This window comes from Columba livia, assembly GCF_036013475.1.
Source record: "Columba livia isolate bColLiv1 breed racing homer chromosome W unlocalized genomic scaffold, bColLiv1.pat.W.v2 SUPER_W_unloc_5, whole genome shotgun sequence".
NCBI classification, from domain to species: domain Eukaryota; kingdom Metazoa; phylum Chordata; class Aves; order Columbiformes; family Columbidae; genus Columba; species Columba livia.
Window position 1 is genome coordinate 1,328,325 of NW_027043000.1, and position 22,546 is coordinate 1,350,870.

At 44.4% G+C, this 22,546-nt stretch overlaps 1 protein-coding gene across 1 annotated transcript in view; it reads left to right on the top strand.

Moving 5' to 3' along the window:
* Positions 1-2,768: 2,768 nt before the first annotated feature.
* Positions 2,769-22,546, top strand: part of LOC135577507 (uncharacterized) — a 100,511-nt gene continuing 80,733 nt past the window's right edge. The window contains 2 exon segments of the mRNA XM_065047642.1: positions 2,769-2,810; positions 5,349-5,415. Coding sequence (XP_064903714.1) covers positions 2,769-2,810; positions 5,349-5,415 — 109 coding nt within the window.

The window sequence follows — 22,546 nt, forward strand, 5'->3', positions numbered from 1 at the left end:
AGCCCTGCGTGGTCGGCGCAGGCTTGTGAACTTTTTGCTCTATATCGAGCATGAAAACTTTTAAGAGGGAAAGAAGGTACCATATATACAGATTCCAAATATGCTTATGGAGTGGTGCACACATTTGGAAAGCTTTGAGAAGAGAGAGGGCTCGTTAACACTCAAGGAAAGGGGCTAGTACACCAAGAGTTAATAATCAGAGTGTTGCAAGCCCTGAGGGAGCCTTCAGTGATAGCAGTGGTTCATGTAAGGGGGCATCAGAGAGGAACAGGGTTAAGAATTAGAGGGAATAATTTTGCTGACCAAGAAGCCAGGAAAGCAGCAGTGCTACCTTTAAAACCAGTTGTTTTACAGCCTCTGAAAGAAGGATCAGAAAGTACGGGAGAGAAGTCGTTCACTCCAAAAGAAATGCAAGAATTAGAAAAGATAGGAGCACAATTTAAAAAATAATAAGTGGATATTACCAGATAATAGAGAAATGGTTCCAAAAAGTTATGCTAGGGTAATTTTACACCAGTTGCATCAGAGAACTCATTGGGGAACCCGAGCATTGGGTGATCTTAAGTATTTTGGGTGTTTTGGGATATATGAACTAGCGAAACAAATCACCCACGGGTGCATGACTTGTCAAAAGATAAATAAAGGAAACATGAGGCGGGCCCAAGCAGGGGGAAGAAAAACTGCCTATAGACCTTTTGAAAGGATCCAAGTAGATTATACAGAACTTCCAAAAGTGGGACGGCACAAATATCTGCTAGTTATAGTGGATCAATTAACACACTGGATTGAAGCCTTCCCAGCAGCGAGAGCTAATGCTCTGTTTGTGGCCAAGATATTGTTAGAACAAATCATCCCCAGGTTTGGGATGATTTTGGCCATTGATTCAGATCAGGGAACGCATTTTACATCTAAAATACTAAAGGCTGTAGTATCTGCTTTAGGCATAGCCTGGGAATATCATACTCCATGGCATCCCCAGAGTTCCGGAAGGGTAGAAAGAATGAATCAGACTCTGAAACAACAACTATCTAAACTGATGATTGAAACTCAATTATCTTGGATAAAGTGCTTGCCTTTAGCTTTACTGAACATAAGGACAATGCCTAATTCAGACACTGGCCTTTCCCCTTATGAAATGTTGTATGGCATGCCGTTTACTCAGTGGATGCCAACATCCCCTCCTGAAATTGAAGCTTTATCTTTCCAACACTATGTGACAAAAATCAAACAAAAATCAAAATGAACTAAGAGAGAAAGGGATTTTAAATCAGACTCCGCCTTTAGGGTTTCCAATTCATAAACTACAACCTGGGGATAAAGTACTAATTAAAACCTGGAAAGAAGATACTCTAACTCCATGATGGGAGGGGCCTTTTCTTGTTTTGTTAACTACAGAAACAGCGGTTCAGACTGCAGAGAAAGGATGGACACACGCCTCTCGAGTTAAAGGACCCCTGACAGAAGAAAGAACCTGGAAAGTAACTCAAGGACCAGGGGAATTGAAATTGAAATTGAAATTAACATGGGATCGGTGATGTAACTACTATCAGTATTGTTCATGTGAATGTCCAGTATAAATGAAAATCAGAATGTCTTAATAGTTAAGCATGTTGAACTAAGTTGTATATATAATTCTCTTATCTGTATTTGATGTTTAGGTTGTAATGAACTGTGATATAAGCATATCCACAAAGGGAAATTACCAACAGGATTGTGTAATAAGCATTTAAGGATAGAAGATAAGGAAACCAAAGCTAGGTTGAGAATTCTAACAGTCACTGGAAGAATACAAAAAGAATAGTGAAGAATGATGGGAGGTGTTTACTAAAGGGGTGTATGGGAATTTAGAGAGTCCACCAGTGATAGGAAGAATAGAGTGTAAAAAGAGAAATCAAATTTCGTGTTGTCCTGTTGCTCCTGGGAACTGAAGGCCAAGAGTTTGGAATACGATAAAAAGTCATCACCTTACGGCAAAAATAGGAAAGGCGGGGACACTACCCTTGCTGCTGAGAAGATGATGAACTCGGCTGCCAGCTGCAACCTGGTAGGCCAGAGAGGCAGAGGGTGTAGAAACCTGGACCTGATCCTCTTGCTAGGAGTGGTGACTTATTGTTCCCAACTTAGCCTGGCCAATCCCTGTACCAAGTGCTATGAGTGCGTGAGAATAGGATGACTGACACAATATGTTCTCAATTATCACACTCATGTTAATTCTGGATGTTATGATAGAACAAAATTGAAAAAATGTGAAATCCAAGGGCAGAAGTTATGGGTAGCAACTAATCTAGGGAAAGGTGGACTCGGTGTAGGCTCTGTCTCCTGCCCTAGGGGAGAACAGAGTATCTGTTTTTCACAAACTGGTATGTGGGGCTATTCAGATGGAGGGGGAGTGCAAGATCAGTATAAGGAGGAGTTAGTTAAGAGTGCTACTCAGGAATTGAAAAGAAGGCGAGAGAAACAGAAAGTGGTACAGAAAAACAGTGATTGGTATAAAGAAATCAGGCAAAAAGACAAGGGATTACAATTACCAACAGTAGGGAAAAACCTGTTTATAGACCTTATGGAAAAGATAGCCTGGGAATTAAATGTCACATCATGCTGGATATGTGGGAGGTCTCAAATGGCAGAACAGTGGCCTTGGAGAGGAGAGAGTGTAAGCCCAGAAGGATTACTGGTATGGAACAGAATGCATGTAACTCGAGAAAAAAGACCAGAAGGATGGGTATTAAGTCACTTAATAATAGGGCAGATGTGCATATCAAGGGATGATGGTAAACGAGATTTTACTGAATACGTCGGACAAACCCCTTGTAAGTTAGTGTTGCGGGCAAATTCATAAAATACTTCTATTCCTCCCACTTGGTGGCCAGGTCCACCTAATGGATATTGGTCTCGAAATTGTAGCCTGGGAAATGAAACGATATGCTGGAAGAATCAAAGCAAAGCAAACCCCTTTGAGGAAATTGGGGATTTAAGGAGATATTGGCAGAATCCTGGCTCTACCGATATAAACGAACCATGGAAAGCCCCTGATGGATTATTTTGGATATGTGGGAATAGAGCTTATAATGAGTTAATGCCTAGGTGGAGAGGGTCCTGTACAATAGGGATAATTCAACCAGCATTTTTCCTTTTACCAAAGGATAAAGGGAGTCATCTGGGGAAACCTCTGTACGAAACTTTAAACAGAGAGAAGAGGGGTTTAATAAATGTCCCCATAGGAGGAACGCAAACTTGGAAAGCTGATGAATGGCCTGCGAAAAGGATAATTGAATACTATGATCCAGCCACCTGGGCCCAAGATGGAAGCTGGGGATACCGTACCCCAATATATATGCTAAACCAAATTATCTGGTTGCAAGCAGTGGTTGAAATAACAAGCAACTGGACAGCTGAGGCACTGAATCTTATAGCAAGACAATTGTCTCAGACCAGGGCTGCAGTGTACCAAAATCGGGTAGCCTTAGATTATCTTTTAGCTGAAGAGGGGGGCGTCTGTGGGAAATGGAATACTTCTGAATGTTGTTTGGAAATAAATGATAATGGGGAAGCTATAATGAAAATAGCAGAGGAGATAAAACGAGTTGCACATGTACCAGTACAGAAATGGAATTCTATACTTACTAGCCATTGGTGGGATAACTTATTTGGGGGAGCCTGGTGGAAGAAAATAGGGTTCATGATATTATGCGCATTTCTGGGTTTACTGATGTACCATGTATGATCCCGTACTTTATTCGGTTAATACATTCAGTAGTCCAAGGCATGCAAATCTCAGCTATGCCTATAGATCCTGAAATGGCAACAAAAGGAATGGGGCATAAATTGATGATTTTAAAAGATAACACCAAACTGGACCTAGCTGCCGCTAGGCAGGTGCTGGCTAACTTTGAGGCCAAAGCACGAATCAATAGGATAAAAAGAAAAAGGGGGAATTGTGAAAAATGTGTTTGTGATTCGTGCTAAGATATTTCATGTTTACAGGTATAACCAAATGAGGCACGGACTCTGAACTTGGAAAAGGGAAAGGTGGTTAAGTTCTATGTAAAAAGTTATGAAACTTGTTTAGGAAGTTATATTGATAGAGCGAACTAACATTTTAAGGGTTAAGCAACTATATAATAAGGGCCTACTAACAAGCTAACATTTTAAACCACATAATCAATATCTAGTTTAGAGCTGTATGTAACTAATTGTGCTAAAAAAAAAAAAAAAAAAGCAGGACTTCATTAAATGCCGAGATAAGAAGTTTTACAGCACCAGCTGCAACCTTGAGGAGACAAGATAGCCAAGATTTACAGCAAAAAGAAGGCACCAGTCTGTTTCCAGTCGGTTTGGTAGCTTGGATTCCAGCCAGTTCCTCCTAATGAGCCAAAGGTAAAAAGTCCACTGTGACGAAGCTGAAGGAGCCTTCATCCAAAGACCCCTAAAGACCCTTCCTCAAATTCACCAAGTGACATTGCGCAGGTGCAACAGGGGAGGATCAAGGAGGGGAATATGTAAATGGTTATCTGAGACTCATTTTAATAAAAGGCGGGAAAGGTCACGAATATGTATAGGCGTTTCTGGGGTCATTATGAATATGTAATACCATACGGTATTTAAGCATATTTCTTATTCTTAAAAGTGTGCGTGTTGGGTGGAGTGAATCCCCCGCGCACCCAGCGCTGTTTTGCTTATGCTCTAATGAACACGTGTGTAAGGAATACAAGGAATTGGATTAAACGTTGTTTATCCATAGAAAAAGCGTAATTATTTCAAGGCTATATTTATATATATATATATATATACATATTTATATATAAGGCCATATTTACATACAAAGCACCTATTACCATATCAATAAACATTCTTTGGAACCACTCTGACAGCAGAGGTAAGAACAGGAGTTAGCCTGTTAGTACCTCAGCAATGGTTTCCAACAACTTAAAAAAAAGCCACAAGACTCTGTTTCTAGAATGTTTTCCTCATCTCGCATTAGACTGGATGACATTTTCATATGTCATGACCTGTAGGTCTCTGGTAAGTGGCTGCTTCCAGTTATGACAGAGGGAGTTTAGAAGCTCTGTAATTAAGTAACTTAAGCGTTTTTGAAAACTCGCTGAAGCCTCGTTTTGTCAGCAACTGGCTTATGCATTGAGATTGAACAACTCATACATATGCTTAAAATACGTGTGTTTTTTCTAGGAATTAAAGTTTTGAGATTGCTAACTTCAGCCAATAGAGCAGCATGTGGATAATTTCATGTTTTGGTCAAAACAAAATTGTGTAAAAACAATACTTAAAATGCATGTTAAAAACATCACTGCAAGCATTTATTCTAATCTTTAATGGTCCTTTTTATTTAGTATAATCATCCTTTTGAAGATGATTTACTTATCTCCATGGAAACTCTCACTTACAGTACACCTGACGGTAAGAACTTCGTAAAGCTTCAATATTTACGTGCTGTGTATTTATACTTAGTCAAGCATGCAACTGGTGGAAGTTATATAACATTTGATGGCAGAAGATGCTGAATTTTGTACACTTTGGTGTGGCCTTTCATATGTAAAGTTTGAGGCATGCATGTAATACCTGGAGATTTTCTTTATATGCACCATTTTGGTCTATTGCGTGCTCTGTTTTAGACAACAGAAAAGAGTTATTAGCAAAGTTCAGGATAACAATGGTTAATATTTAGATGACTTGTAAGAAGAAGAATCAAAGTGAAGAAGACTGAGAGGAAACAAAGGAATGACACCTTCCTGTGTAACCTCATCTAGGTGTTCCTGCTCCGGCAGGGGGATTGGACTAGATGATCTTTTGAGGTTCTTTCCAATCCCTAACATTCTGTGATTCTGTGAATGGAGGTATTAGCAGGAAATTGATACACATGAATGGACTGTGCAATTTCCTTTCCGCTTAGTATTCTGAAAGCTGCTCTGATAAGTTTCTCTTATGTCAAATGCCAGGGGGAACTGGGTGGATAGTCTCTTTAACTTTTCATTGAATGTTTCAGTGGTTAGCATAAATCTGTACCACATTGTGCTATGTCATATTTTTCCAGTGTTTCATTATAAATGTTGATCCATTATAGAGTTGACAATGCTTATGCAGAGTTGATTGGGGAAAAAAAAAAAAAAAACCTGTTGTTCTAAAATACTTTCCTCGGGGTTTTAGTAGGACTAATGACTCAGCGTCCTGGTGGCTTTACAGGGAAATGAAATGTTCTTCCAGTTGTTATTATCACTGAAGTGATGATTATGTTTTGTAAGTTACTTTATCAATTCTTGTAAAGTAGAACTTACCACACGTACACGTGATGTACTACCACAGTACCAAGCCTTATCTAATCATTGCACCAAATATGATTTACCTTTTAAAGGCTTTTACAGACTGGGAAACTTGCATTTCATAGCATTTTGTATACGTTGTCCATCAAGAGAAGGAGAGGGTGGCATACAGCACTGTAATTCACAACCGTTGATTTGTATAGACTGGCTTATACTTCTGGTTTACTAACCTCTACTCAGTATGGAACTAATATGGATCTCAGTCCTGTCAAGCCTTAACTATGGCTTTAACTAACGTTGTTTTCTTTTTGTTTTGCCTGACTTCTCAATTAACTTAGAAGTACAATTTTCTCTTGGCTTGTTTACCCATGAGGTTTTGCTTCTACAATTGTTTTGGAGGCTGTTCAGATTTGATAATGTGTTGTTACTATGTAATACGTTCTTCCTAAATGTTTATGTTTGTTAGAATGATACTGGGTGTATATATAGTGCTATAAGAAAAGCTGTGTTTATACTCATCTCTCCTGTTATTTCTATGACCAAAATCATGGGAAGATGTGTTAACCGAGGACCTTAGAAAATGGCAGGAGGAAGTACTTGAGGTAGCTCTTAATGTAGTCCTACTATGCAGTTTGTAGTAATGTTTCTTTTTCCTTCATATATATCATCTATAGGAATAAATTCAAATCTCCCTGTGCCATCTCATATTTTTTTTTTTTTTTTTACATGTGTACTTTCGGATCTCATCAGAATATTGTCATTGAAGTTAACAAGCATTGAATCAATTTATCTTGGTTCAGGGGTAATCAGCTCTTCAATTCCAGAGGGCTTACTGGTTTCATCATTAGATTTTGCTTTTTTTTTTTTTTTTTTTCCCCTGCAAAATAATGCTAAAGTAATTAAAGTATCTTTGCAGTCTCAGCACTTGCTGTCTCTGCCAGACTAAAGCCATTACTGTTGTGTGATCTGTATTTTTTTTTATTCTGAGTACTTACATTGAACAAGCAGTTACTTCTTTTTCCTGAACTCCCTCATAAGAACTCAACAGTGAATTTATTCTAAATCTCAGTGTTTCTACCATAACTGCAAAAAGTCACCTTGTTGCTACATTCCTAATATCTGCCTAAAAAGCTAAGTTATGTGGTGTGCCTTGGGAGTTAACACAGAAGCTGTTTGGAACCCCACAGAGTGAGGGGACAAGGGGTAAAATTCAGTCTTGGGAAACAAGAGAGTAGCTAATGGAGAGAGTAAAGGGGCTGTATTTCCCTTTCCTTTTCCACTCCTGGGTAATACCTTGTGCATCATCTACTAATCCTTGCTGCACAACTTTACAGACTAAATACATTATGGACTGTAAGAGGAATTATCTGTCTTAGCCTGGGCCAAGGTAGCTAAAGCTTACAGTCTTGTAGCGATTTTAACAGCAATAGTATGACAAGAAGTAAGCGATCAGGTAACTTTTAACACGTATTGTATTTGTGGCTTTTCTCATCAGGCCGTGGGAAACCTGATGGAAACGGAATTATTATTTAGGAAGTGCCTAGTTGTGAGATGTACCAAAGTAAACAAAGGCATCCATTAATTACTATTCTAATATTCTGATGTTTCTTCTTTTCCTGTTTCTAATTGCAGTGTAACAGAGGAAGTGAAAGGAATGCAGGTAAAGTGTTTAAGAAAATAAGTGCCATGGATTATCGTATCCAAAGAGTCTTGACTTAATAGAAGACATCCTGGTTTTATGCCAAACTCTCTAGGATACTCACTGTTTTTAGTGGGGGGAACCACACAAAACCAATAATGTTCATAATTAAAAGCTTCAGTTAAATATATCTTCCCTAGCATAACTTCCCAGAGAACCTACTCCAATTTTAAGAACTTAGAGCAAATGTTAATTTCATGCAAACCAGGCTTCATTCTTAATTGATCCAGATAGAATGCAGTCCTTCCTAGAAGTTTGTGTCCACACTTCAGATAGTAGATTAAAGAGCCTGTACTTAAAAGAAGAAATTTGTTAACTCCGTGTTTTCTATAAAGGTTGCATTTAGTGGTACTTTCATTATTTTATTGTTTACTCTGAACAGTGTTCATGGAGACCAAGTGAGTTACTTGTACTGCATCCAAAAACTTGCCTGTTATACGTGGGCAAAGGTTTGTGTTCTGTGGCTGCTACAGTCATTAATGAGGGAAATAAAGAACAGGAGAGCTACAGAGTCAAGAGTGAAAATTGTTACTCCTGGAGCAGGCCACCTGCTGTTGCCTTGGCAAGCTTGGACAATTTAAAGCTCTCTGAACATTTCAAATATTATCTTCCTTCAACTGATGACACAGATGCCACCTGCATCACTGGATCCTTCAGACACTGTGGCACCTGCCGCTCTGTATGACCTTGAGCATGTTGGAAAGGTCAAAACTTCTCAGAATCAATTCCATTAGGTCCTCATCTCTTTCCACACTGTGGATAAATTCTTCCAGAGTGAGCTCCCCTAAAAGGAAATCAAATACCTCTTTGGAGCTGAGGGTTAGCCCCCAGCCCCACGCTCCTTCTCGCCTCTAGCCCAGCTCAACGCAAGTGCTCATCTGATTCCAAAGGCGGCCTGCAAAGCAAGAAGGAAACGCTTCACTAATTCACCAGAAAAGGCCGTGCTCCTTAACAATGAGCAGCGCCCCACCTTCTCAGCGGCTGGTTGGTGTGTGCCTTCATCCCTCTGGGCTTGTGTCCAGCACCTGCAAAAACAAAACAAAGGCACATCCTCAAACACTGCCAAAAAGCACAGCTTGCCCCCAGCCAGTCTCACCTCCCGCTCCTTTACCTTGGCTGCTGCCCCATTTGGCCCCAGCCCTTTGGGCTGCCACCTCAACCACGTGGAGGCTCAGGCACCATCTGTGAAACACAACCAAAGGATGCTCATACCTGCACCAGCAACACAACCCCTAAAAACAAGCTGCTGCTGCTTCAGCCCTGCACTCAATGCTCACCTCCTCCAAATAGCTGCAGGGCTGATATCCACATTTCCTCATTGTTTTAATAGGTGTGAAGCAATCAAGCAAATTTATACAGAGGCACCTGGCACACCTTCCCTCTGACACCGCTCACCAACCCATCTTCTTACAGTGCTCCACCCGCCTCCTCTGTCGCTCTTTTGTGCACATGTTGTCCCCTGGCCTCTGAAAAAACGTGCATCAAACAAGTCACCCGGATGCTGACGATCAAGAGATCAACCATTCCAGAGGTCTGCTTTCCAGTTAGAAACACCGCCTGGAGTCCAGCTACAGCCTGCCATTCAAAAAACAGTCCAAACATTAAGACCCACCCATACAAGCCTTAACACCTTACAGATTAAACAGCCTTCCATCCCACCCAACAGCCCCTCCCAGAAGGCTCCGATCCTTTTCATAAAATGCTGCGGAAGCGACTGCCCAGACTCCCTGCCCACAGCTGCTCCATCCCAGATAACTGCACAACCTTTGCCTACACAATCTATGCGTATCAACCTATTAACAACCACGGATGTTTAGTGCTATTCCACCAGCCACGACTCAACGCCTCCAGGCAGAGCTGTTCCAAGCCAAACGCACACGTGCACGCAGTCCCTTAAACTGGATGGCTAGAAAGCAGAGCTGCCAACGCAGCCCAGAACGACACCATAAAACACAGTCGACTGGAAAAGTCCAAGGCGCAAGACCCATCCAAGCTTTCGGCTCATTAAGCAAGAACACCGGCTCCCAATTGGCACTAGGCCAATCAGCACTGGCATTCCAGAGCCCAGGAACGCACCTGAGAAGACTGCCCTGCCCCTCGAGCACAACAAGTGCCAGCATTGTCTAACAGGCGCAAGGCAGGCTTCGTAAACTACTCAACAGTGCAGACACACAGGCTGGAGCAGCCCTGCCCAGCACAACCTGGCATCATGCTGAAATGTTCCCTGCCCCGTTTTCCTGCCTAAAGGGGACTGTTCCGGGATGGCCCTCTCCCCATGTCAACTTTCAATATATTCATCAATGACTTGGATGAGGGAAGAGAGTGTACTATCAGCAAGTCTGCTGATGACACAAAGCTCAGAGGAGTGGCTGATACGCCAGAAGGCTGTGCTGCCATCCAGTGACACCTGGACAGGGAAAAATTTAATGAAATATAACAAGGCAAAGTGTAGAGTCTTTCATCTGGGTAGGAACAACCCCAGGTTCCAATATAAGTTGGGGAATGACCTATTAGAGGGCAGTGTAGGGGAAAGGGACCTGAGGGTCTTGGTGGACAGCAGGATGACCATGAGCCAGCGCAGTGCCCTCGTGGCCAGGAAGGCCAAGGGCATCCTGGAGTATATTAGAAGGGGAGTGGTTAGTAGGTCCAGAGAGGTTCTCCTTCCCCTCTACTCTGCCCTGGCGAGACCCCATCTGGAATATTGTGTCCAGTTCTGGGCCCCTCAGTTCAAGAAGGACAAGGAACTGCTGGAGAGAGTCCAGCATAGGGCAACAGATATGAATAAGGGAGTGCAGCAACGCCCTTATGAGGAAAGGCTGAGGGAGCTGGATCTCTTTAGCTGGGAGAAGAGGAGACTGAGGGGTGACCTCATTCATGTGTACAGATAGATAAAGGGTGAGTGTCACGAGGATGGAGCCAGGCTCTTCTCGGTGACAACCAATGATAGGACAAGGGGTAATGGGTACAAACTGGAACACAAAAGGTTCCACTTAAATTTGAGAAGAAACTTCTCAGCAAGGGTGACAGAAAACTGGAATAGGCTGCCCAGGGAGCTTGTGGAGTCTCCTACTCTGGAGGCATTCAAGACATGCCTGGTCACCTTCCTGTGTAACCTCATCTAGGTGTTCCTGCTCTGGTGGGGGGGCTTGGACTAGATGATCTTTCACGGTCCCTTCCAATCCCTAACATCCTGTGATTCTGTGAACTTTAAACCCCTTCCTGCAATTCCCAGTCCCCCCAGCCCCTGTCCCTCCACTTAGCTTTCAGAGGGCTAAGGGACTATACCCATCCTCAACAAAGGAAAACACCACATGGGCTAAGGGGGACCTTCCTGTAATTGCCAGGTGCATCTTCAATATCTGCAATAAAGGGATATAAAACAAATAAATAAAAAATAAAAACAACAACAAAACATACCACACATACTAAGCAAAGCAAAAGCCAAACCAAGCCCACTGACAAGCATCCTTTCTGTCATATATGCTACTGAACCTGGCTTGGTTCTGAAGCTCTTACCTCAAATAGACACCTCTGCTTCTCCAGCTCAGAACCTGCAAACTACTGCAGGAACAAAGGAACAGCAGAACACCAACAGCAAAGCAGCCCAGGAGCAAAATGAGCTCCCTCATGAGAGGCTGTGGCTCATAACACCAAGGCCTCCTCTCCCCCCCACCCCCTTACCCCAATCACCTGGACCTTTACTGGAAATGACAACACCTGCCCTTTTCCTACAACTACATCTATCACATCTGCAATGTGACTGAGTAAGGATTTAAATTTCAGTTTTCTAGGGCAGAGAGAGAAAAAGATATCATACTAAGCTGTATAAAAAGCTAGCTCATTAAATGCAGTAACTATATTATTATTGAAATTATGTACTTACATTTCCTTAAAAAAAAGAATCAAAATGCTATTGCATTACATTGAATTTCTAGCAAGACCACACATCCTACCTAACTTCTACCAGAACTATGTTCTGGGAAGGACTGAAGGACAGAGCAGACTTAGATTCCATAAGAATCTCTTCTAAAAAGTAAACTAGGGCTTGCCTTGCCTCTCCAGGACTCCCAAGGCCTCCCCTCATCTTCCAGGAATCCCCAGACCCTCCCTCCCTAGGTAGGGCCTCATCTCCCTACGGCTCCCTTGAGATCCAGTCCTCCCCAGGGCTCGCCTTGATTCCTCAAGGCACCCAAGTTCTCCCCAGGGCTTGTCTCATTTCCCCAGGGCTCCCAAGGCCTCACTTGATCTGCCTTGGTTTCCCCAGGACTCTGCAATGCTCTCCATGGGTCCCCCAGGGCTTGTCTGTATTCCCCAGGAATCCCCCCTTCTCCCAGGGACTCACTTCCATTCCCCAAGACTCTCCAGTCCTCCCCAGGTCTCCTCCATTCTCCCAAGGGCCACGGTCCCCCAAAACTCATCTCAGCTCCCCAGGTCGTGCCTCAGTTCCCCCAGTCATCCTCAGGGCTCCTCGTCGGCTCCTTTCAGCTCCTTATTCCTCCCCAGGGATCGTGCTGGCTCCCAAGGATTCCCCATCTTCCTCTCTGACACCGCACGCTAACTCTCCTTCTTACTGCATTCAGTTCACCTCCTCTGTCGCTTTTTGGTGTGCATCATCATCATCTTCTTCTTCTGAAAAAGATCATTCAACAAGTAGGGTACGTGAATGTGGCAAATAAACTGGTAAAATATGGTACGTGAACCACTAAAAACGTGACAAAAACACAGGTAAAATACAGCAGCCGTAAAGGTAAAACTGTGGCGAACACACAGATAACATACGGTACTTCCACCGCTAAAAATATGAAAATATACAAGTAAAACAGGATAGCTGCACCACTAAAAATACGGCGAATATACAGGTAATATACGGTAGCTGCACCAATAAAAACTGGGGAATATACAGGTAAAATACGGTAACTGCAAGACTAAAAATGTGAAAATATGCGGGTAATATACAGAAGCTGCACCGCTAAAAATTCAGAGAATATACAGGAAAAATATGGTACATTAACCACTAAAATTGTGACGAATATACAGGCAAATAATGGTAGCTGAAGTGCTAAAAGTGTGCCGAACGTCCCAGAAAAACACGGAAGCTACACCGCCAGAAATGTGGCAAACATATGGGTGAAATATGGCAGCTGCACCGCTGAAAAGGTGGCGAATATACAGGAAAAATACAGCACCTTCACCACTAAAAATGTAAAAATATACAGGTAATATACAGGAGCTGCACCGCTAAAAATATGGTGAATGTATAGGAAAAATATGGTACCTGCACCGCTAAAACTGTGATGAATATACAGGTAATATACGGCAGTTGCACCGCTATCAAACGTGGTGACTATACAGGTAAAATACTGTACACGCACTACTAAAAATGTGGCGAACATACGGGTAAAATACTGTAGCTGCACCAATAAAGAAGTGGGGAATATACAGGTAAACTATGGTAACTGCACCACTAAAACTGTGATGAATATACAGCTAAAATATGCTACTTCCACCGATAAAAATGGGGAGACGATACTAGCAAAATACGGGAAACGCACTACTAAAAATGCAGCAAATATACAGGTAAAATACGGTAGCTGAACCAATAAAAAACTGGTGAATATACTGGTAAAATATACAGGTAAAAAACTGGTGAATATACAGGTGAAAAAGCTGCATGGCTTAAAATGTGAAGAACATACAGGTAAAACACGGTAGCTGCATGGCTAAAATTTTGTCGAATATACAGGAAATATACGGTAAACACACTGCTAAAAATGTGAAAACATACAGGTAAAATACGTTACCTGCACCGCAAAATATGTGGCGGGTATACAGGCAATATACGGGACCTACACTGCTAAAAATTTCACAAAGATACAGGTAAAATACAGTACAGGAACCACTGCAATTGTGGCGAATATACAGGTAAAATACGGTAGTTGTACCGCTAAAAGTGTGATGAACATACAGGAAAAATATGGTAGCTTCAGCACTAAAAATGTGGCGATAAGGATGTCATCCATGTATTGAATGATTGTCGTGGTCGGGTCACTGCGCCAAACTGGTGTCAGCGCCCGATCCACCGTGATCTGGCAGATGGTAGGCGAGTTGATCATTCCTTGAGGCAGCACTTTCCACTGGAAGCGTAGGTTAGGACGTTGACTGTTTGGAAACACGATAGAGAAAGCAAACCGTTCCTTGTCTTCTTCATGTGAAGGTATTGAGAAAAAACAGTCTTTAATATCAAGAACGGCACAAGGTTGCCCCTCTGGTATCATAGAGTTCATGGGCAGCAACGTTTGAACAGGACCCATTGGTTGAATTGTCTTGTTTACTTCACGCAGATCATGGAGGAGACGAAACCCTTCACCGGTTCGCTTGGGTATTACAAAAACAGGAGTGTTCCAAGGGCTGGTAGAAGGCTCTATGTGACCCCGTTGCAGTTCGCGGTCGACTAACTCAAGAAGAGCATCCATTCGAGGCTTTGATAGGGGCCACTGCTCGACCCACACTGGATCGGACGATTTCCATGTCAGTTTGATCGGTGGAAGTGGGTATGCGGCAGTGGCCCTCACAGTAAATTTGTCACCCTGGTTTTCAATAGGGCTAAAGCGTCCCTTCCCAACAGGGGTGGGACTCCTGGCAAGACATACGGGAAGAGAATAATGTTTTTTTCCGGTCCCTTTTCTGTGTGAATTGTGATTGCAACCAATTGAACACTCTTCCGAGCTCAGGTTAGTCCCCCAACTCCACCCACCATTGGAGCATCTTCCAGTTCCCAACACGGAGGCCAGTTTGCCTCAGGGATAACTGTAACGTCTGCTCCGGTATCGATCAAGAAGGGGACACTAATGGTGGTGCTATTTGGGGTATTATAAAGGGAGCAGATCCCCCACACCACTGGCGGGCTATCACACGTTACGGCCAGAGCCACCCTGGGGTCTCGCCCCCAGGGGGTGGTGCTTGCTGTCCCTGAGATGAAGGCAGGTTTGGCTGGACAGCCGGTTGTGCTGTAAGGTTGGTCACCTCTTGAGGGGGCAGTGGATTCGGGGGAACCGGTTTTTGGGGCACCGGGTTTGGAAGCACTGGGTTCGGGAGCACGGCACTCCATGTGGGGTTGGCGTAATTGGGCCGCCTCATATCCCAAGTGGGAGAGGGCTGTGCATGGCCCAATTGCCCTCTCCCCCACCCGTTTCCCTGGGTCTTAGATCTGCATTCCCTGGCGAACTGCCCCCTCTTTTCACAGGCCCAGCACGGTCCTTTGGGTAGGTTTTGGTGTGAGGGGAGTGCTGTTGACGGATTTGACGGATCCCCCAACTGAGGGCAATTTGCTGTGACATGGCCTGCCTGGCCACATTTAAAACATACCATCATGTTAGTTATTGCGGTGCGAACAGATGCCTGGATCGGGGCTAGGTGCTCTTCTTTCGCAACATGTTTAATCATGTCCGCGATGCTGGACCCTGCTGGCAGTGATCGCAAAATATCTTTGGTCGTTGAATTGCACTGCTGGCGTAGGCATTCTGCTGCGACTGGGCCCTTTGCCTCCGAAGGCAGTGTCGAGGAGTCGATCGCTGCCTGGAGGCGATCTACAAATTGCGTGAAGCTCTCGCTTTCACTTTGTTTTATTGTTGACCATGGCGATGGTTTGGCAATAATTCTACAGGCTGTGTGAATAGCCTCTCTGGCTGCACGTGTAGTTGCCGTGACTTCTTGGGCCCGCAAGCCCTGGGCCTGTAACTGGGGGGTGATCATTGTTGGATCCGAGCCCATTAGCCGCTGCAGGTTAGAACCATGTAGCGGGTGATCCGCCCCAGTTACTTGGGCCAGTTGTTTCGTACAGTTGTCCTCCCATTCTTGTTTAAAAACGATCATCCCTGCTCAGTCAAAGAACAGCCTACAGGCTTGTTTAATATCAAACGGGAGCATGTTGTCTCCCCCAAAAACACCGTCTATGAGGGTGGAGACCATGGCAGAATTAAGCGCTTTATCTGCGATGGCTTTAACAATCGCTTGTATATCCTTAGGGTTTATCGGTGTGTGAACCCTTTGTCCCCCGTCCGACACGCGGACCGGGAATGCCAGCACGGCCGATGGGGCCCAGTTGGCACACGCTATCTTAATCTTCCTCCAATCTGTAAGAGGAATTTTTTCCCCTCGCGGTTCCGCTTTATTTCAGAAGGGGATATTTTTGCTTTTAATTCTGTTTGTCCCCATTTCCTCCTCCGAATATGAATCCGTATCTGAATCGGAGTCGGAACTCGACTGATCAGTCACTTCCGTATCTGATCTGGAACCGGAACTTGACTGACTGGTTACTTCCGAGTTCCAGCCCAGCCCACCACCCTTGTGGGCGGGCTGCTCTCTGCTCCGGCCCCGCCCACTACCCTTGTGGGCGGGCTGTTCCCTCCCTCTTGGCTCGCCCCGCCTTCTGCTCGGGGAGGTGTCCATCCCCCAGTGGCACCTCTCCAGATGAACACCTTGGTCGGCTCTCCGCCCCTTGTCCATGCCTCCACTGACCCCAAAGCTATTTTCTCTATTGTTCTCTTCCACCCGCTCGCGCGCGCCAGCCAGGTCCAAAACTACCTCCACATTCCCGCCAAGAGCATCTTCGTCCCGCCCCCCCGCCCACGCGTTGGGGGCCATCTTGGGGGGCATATGGCGGGGGTCTCGTCCAGACTTCCTCAGACCCTGGTTTCTCAGCGGCGCACCTGGCTTCCTCTACTAACCCGCCCCAAAAGGATTTAGCTCACTCCTGCGCCTCCGTGAGCGGGTCGGGGTTCGGGGATTGGGGGGGGGGGTTTCGCCCTCTCGCAGATCTTTGGGCTCGGCAGTATCGTCATTATCTGGGGGTTGCGGGGTCTGCGTAGCCGCCCCGACCCCCAGTTGCGGGGTGGACCACAAGCAAGCCTGTGCTGCCTTCCAGGTCTCCTGCGCCTGCATGGCCTTCCGCAGGGCCTGTACAACTTTCCCCCACGACTTAAGGTTTTTCCCACAGCCCGAGGACGTCGTTTCCTCGGCAAACGCTTTAGTGCACTTGTCCCACGCCTCAGGGTGGAGAATATCCACCGGCTGGTCAATGACCCCGATTTGCAAAAGCCTCGCAACTGCGAGAGTAAAGTCTTTAGGCTTACAATCAATACCCCATTGCTTATGTAATTGAGATACGACCTTCACGAGGGCTTCCATCCTCCTCGCGGCTCCGGAAGCGTCCTCCTCGCCAGGCTGGTCCTACCGCTCCGGCCGCTGTTCACCTGAGTCCAAGCGATTTTCCCGGGTTTCGGCACCACTTGTTGCCTCTAGGAGGCAGTAGCGACCTGGTTCAGGAACAGCACGGCGACCAACCCCAGGTCGCTCGGTCCATCAGCTCGCAGACACCAATGTGGTGGATGGCAAATGGCGTTTATTGGCAGGTAACACAGGTTTATATACCTTGAGTTTACAACGTCACTTCCGTTTGCTTACATCACACACTCCTACCTGTCTAGGGAGGGGCTACTACCTTTCCATACAGCGCGAGATCTTCCGGCCGCCAGACCCTAATTACCTACACCCGGATTACCCTCCATGGTGTTTCACAGGCTTTCTTCACTCTAGAATGATGAATCCAGGCATTCTGTTCTCTAATATTGGTAGCAATGAAGGATATCAGGAGGTCTTGAAACGGACCTTCCTATTATGATTCCAAAGTTCTCTGCAAAAGACTTCACATACACATAAATAAAATGTGGCCCTCTATCAGAGGATATAACAGCTGGAACTCCAAACCTTGGTGTTATTTCATGGATCAATGTTCTAGTCACCTCCTAAACTTTTGCTGTCCTGGTAGGGAATGCTTCTGGCCAACCTGAAAAAGTATCAGTTAATACCAACAAATATCGGTACCCCCCTTTTCCTGGGAGTTCTGAAATCTCAATTTGCCATTGTGGTCCAGGCGCATTCCGCTTCCCCATTTGACCCATTTCTAGCTTGGGCATATTTTTGGGATTAGTCTGGAGGCAAAGATCACACTGCTGTCACCTGTTTTACAGTGATATACAAATTTCTAGCTCCTTTTTCCCTAATCAAATGTTTGCATAGTGGTTCTACTCCCCAAAATCCTTTCTTATGTTCTTCCCTTACTAAAGGCCAAACTAGGTGAAAGGGGACAATAAGTTTTCCCTGGGGGATGTGAACCCACCCTTCCTTATTATATGATTCCTCTAAATCTATGATGAGTTTCGATTCTCTTTAGTATACTCTGGCTTACCTTTTAAAGAGACCTGCCCGCCAAGGACTAGAGCACTTTCTGTTTTTACCTTTTGCTTAGCCGTTTGTTTTGCCTCTCTGTCCGCCAGCCTTTTCTGGTTCCAAGCTCACTTTCTGGTGTGCCTTAATATGCATGGTTGCCATTTTCTTAGGAAGTTGAACTGCTTCCGGTAGTTTCAATATCTCCTCCGCACGTTTGATATGTTTGCCTTGAGAGTTCAAAAGTCCCTTTTCTTTCCAAATTGCTCTGTGCACATGCACAAGCCTCACGGTTAGCTGCTTCCGTTTTCAGAGTTTTCAATAGGAATGTCTTTTAGATCTGGTCGATTGGATTATGTTGCTTCGATGGTCTCCAGGCAGTCATGATGAACTGGTTCTCCAAAGTTACCACTGAGGAAAGAAGCTGGGTTGACAATGTTAGTGACGATAATTTCTACACCATCTTGTTAGACACTGTGTGGGATGCTAGCACAGTCATTTTCTGACCCATGGTAAATCTCCAGGCCTCCTGTATATTCAGTACCACTGCGGCAACTGCCTGCAGGCATCCAGGCCACCCCTTTGCAGTTGCGCCTAACTGTTCGGAGAAATAGGCCACTGCTCGTTGATATGGGCCAAGATCCTGTGCCAATATACCCAAGGCTATTCCCTGTTTCTCGTGAAAGAATAGGAAAAATGGTTTACTCACATATTGGAGTCCTAGAGCAGGGGCTGACATCAAAGCCTTTTTAAGTTCTTTAAAGGCTCGTGTGGCTTCCTTATTCCATTGCAGGTGTTTCTGGTCCATACGGTCCAGGTCATGCACATCTCCTTGGTTCTAGTAGCGATTAAAATGTCATCCACATATTGTAGCATCTGTCCCTCATCAGACGAGGCTTCCCAGGATTCAAAATCTTTAGCAAGCTGATTTCCAAATATTGTCGGGCTATTCGTGAATCTTTGTGGCAACACCGTCCATGTGAGCTGGGTTTTACATTTATTTTTAGGGTTCTCTCATTCAAATGCACGTATTGTCTGGCTAGCTTCATGGAGAGGGAGGCAAAAGAAAGCATCTTTTAAATCTAAAATGATAAACCAAGTCAAATTAGGTGTTAATACTCTCAGAAGGGTGTATGGGTCTGCTACCACTGGGTAGAGGTCCTCAGCTATTTTGTTTATAGCTCATAAGTCCTGAACCACCCAATATGACCCATCTGGCTTGCGGACAGGCAACATAGGGGTGTTATAACTGGACTCACATTCCTTTAATAACCCTATTTGCAGGAATTTCTCTATTACTGGCCGAATTCCTACTTCTGCCCCTCCCCGCTTCATCCCTCGCGGGCGGCGAGCCCGGAGGAGAGGCAGTCAGCTTTTCACCTTTTTTTTTTTTTTTTTTTTTTTTTTCTTTCGCCGCAGCTTATCAAGGGGAAGCTGCTGGGCATAGGCTTGGGCTCCTCTTGCCCTTTTTCTCTCTTCATTTAATTCCTGCGACTATAAACTTTATATGCAATTCTGCAATTCCAATTAGCTGAGCAATAGTTAGGTCCCTCAGCTCCTACCTTTTGTAATTTCTTACAGATGTCAATAGACAGCATATTAAGCATCAATCCCTTACATTAATTTTAGATCCAAATCAATCTATCCACAGAACAACACTAACTGCAATACAGCTAACTCAGAATTTCACATTCAAATCACTTCCCCCACTAATTTACTCTCATGTGTACAGATGCATCTGAAGGGGGAGCAAGGTGGTACTTTAGTAACAGAACTGGTTCTCATCTTGTAATTATCTCCCCAAAGAAATTCTTTTGGTACCAAATATAAATATACAAACTAAAATACTGAGCTCAGACACGCAAACCAAATACCAAGTTCAAATATGCGAACAGATCACAATTACACTTCTTCAAGCCAATATCTCAGTTTTAGCATTGCACCTTTGAACCGCTCACTGCTCAGCCAGGTGGAGGCACCGCTGGCTCTCCCTGACAAAACAGGTCAGTGCGCGCTGGAGCCCCATTGGCACCCTCCCCCCACCGCTGCCGCAGTGAGCTGGACTGGGCAAGGCTTTTATTAGTGTCTCATCTGGTGTGCTACAACTGTTATCCCAAAAACAGGATTCTTTATCCGGTGCACAAAAATACACAAACCAAACCAAAACAAATACACAAACCAAACCAAATGCCGAACCTACAGAGGTTTTCCTCTGTCTGACGGACAGCGCCTAGGCTGTACCTCGGGAGCTCCCTGCCCAACCGAGCATGGCTTTCGCCGCGTCTGACCGGCAGGCTACCAAACCAAACCAAACCAAATATTAGGTACCCGAAACCCAAATAATAAAAGCACCTTCTTACCAATCAGAGGTCCGTCGAGAGCAGCGGAGGGTCGGTCGCGTCCGATGCGCTCCCTAAGAATACCTCGGTGCTAGCCGGAGCAGGATCGAGACGCGATTCGCTTCAGCAGTGCCCACGAGGTCCCACCTGGGTCGCCAAAAATGTTAGCAAGCGAAAACACATAACCACGAACGTAGTTATATGTGGTGCTTTTATTTCAGCACTGGGAAACCAGGGGTTCGCACCCAAAGCTGGTTTCAACCACTGATTTGAACTCCACTACATTTATACAATTTGGTCACATACATATTCATTAGGTTTACAACATATGTATTGCATATTCATTAGATTCCACAACTATTTCGCAATATCAATTACGACATCTTTGGAACTACTCTAAGCATGCGCAGTGTCCTCTGGTGGTCGTTTAGGTGGTCTTCAGGATGAAGTAAGTAGTCTTCTTCACTCGTGTGCTTTTCACCTCTTGTCACAGCACATGCGCACTATCCATATGCTCATTATAGAATCCTGTGAGACTCTTGGATGCACATCCTACACTTTCAAGATAAGATAAGGACTAACTTTCAGCTCTCTATTCTCAAACTAAGATAAGAACCTGAATACAACCTGCAAAGCTTCAAGATGAGGTAAGAATCTTGGACATAGTTTACAAAACCGAATACAGCTTACAAAAAAACAGTTCAACTATAACAAATATACAGCTAAAATACGGTACTTCCACCGATAAAAACATGGAGAATATGCTAGTAAAATATAGGACACGCACTACAAAAAAAAGTGGCAAATATACAGGTAAAATACGGTAGCTGTACCAATAAAAAACTGGCGAATATAGTGGTAACATACGGCAGGTGCACCGCTGGAAATGTGGCGAATACACAGGTAAAATAGGGTACGTAAACCGCTAAAATTGTGGCGAATATACAGGTAAAATACGGTAGTTACACCACAAAAGATGTGGTGAATTTACAGGTAAAATATGGTACATGTACTGTGCGTACACGTACGCAGGCACGTCGCAAGAAGAGCCACAGGCCACGAATGCATTGCAAAGAGCAAGTTTTATTTTAGTTACCTCTCTACTGGGGGATCTCCGAAGCCACACCTAAGCTCCCAGGCAGAGGTGACACAAGCGGGGACGCAGGCGCTGGTGAATTCAGCCCTGCTGGAAGATCACTGGGCCTGCTGACCTCGCCTGTATTTCAAGGCTTCAGGCAGGCGCAGCCTCCCGCTCTTGCTCAAAACAAAGCAGGAATCTCAGACATAGTGATAAGGTGCCTAGAGTTTCTCACAGGACTACGTTATCTAACACAGAGGTTCTACTCATCAAGCACACAAGGTCAGTAAAACAATTAGTGTGACCTATGTGCTTTTTCTACAGACAGGTGCAAGTCACTTGAGCGTATTTACATTTAACTAACCTCCTCACCAAATCTTCCACTATATCCCCATACACACTGCTAAAAATGTGGTGAATATTCCGGTAAAATAAGACAGCTGCACCAATAAAAAACTGGCGAATATACGGGTTTAATATGGTAACTGCACCGCTGAAAAAGGTAGCGAATATACAGGTAAAATACGGTAGCTGTAGCGCAAAAAATGTGGCGAACATCCAGGTAAAGTAAAGTTACAACGCTAGAAATGTGGCGAATATACGGGTAAAACACAGGACACGCATTTGTCGAATATACAGGAAATATACGGTAAACACACTGCTAAAAATGTGAAATCATACAGGTAAAATACGTTACCTGCACCGCAAAATATGTGGCGGGTATACAGGCAATATACGGGACCTACACTGCTAAAAATTTCACAAAGATATAGGTAAAATACAGTACAGGAACCACTGAAATTGTGGCGAATATACAGGTAAAATACGGTAGTTGCACCGCTAAAAGTGTGATGAACATACAGGAAAAATATGGTAGCTTCAGCACTAAAAATGTGGCGAAAATACAGGTAAAATACCGTAGCTGCACCGC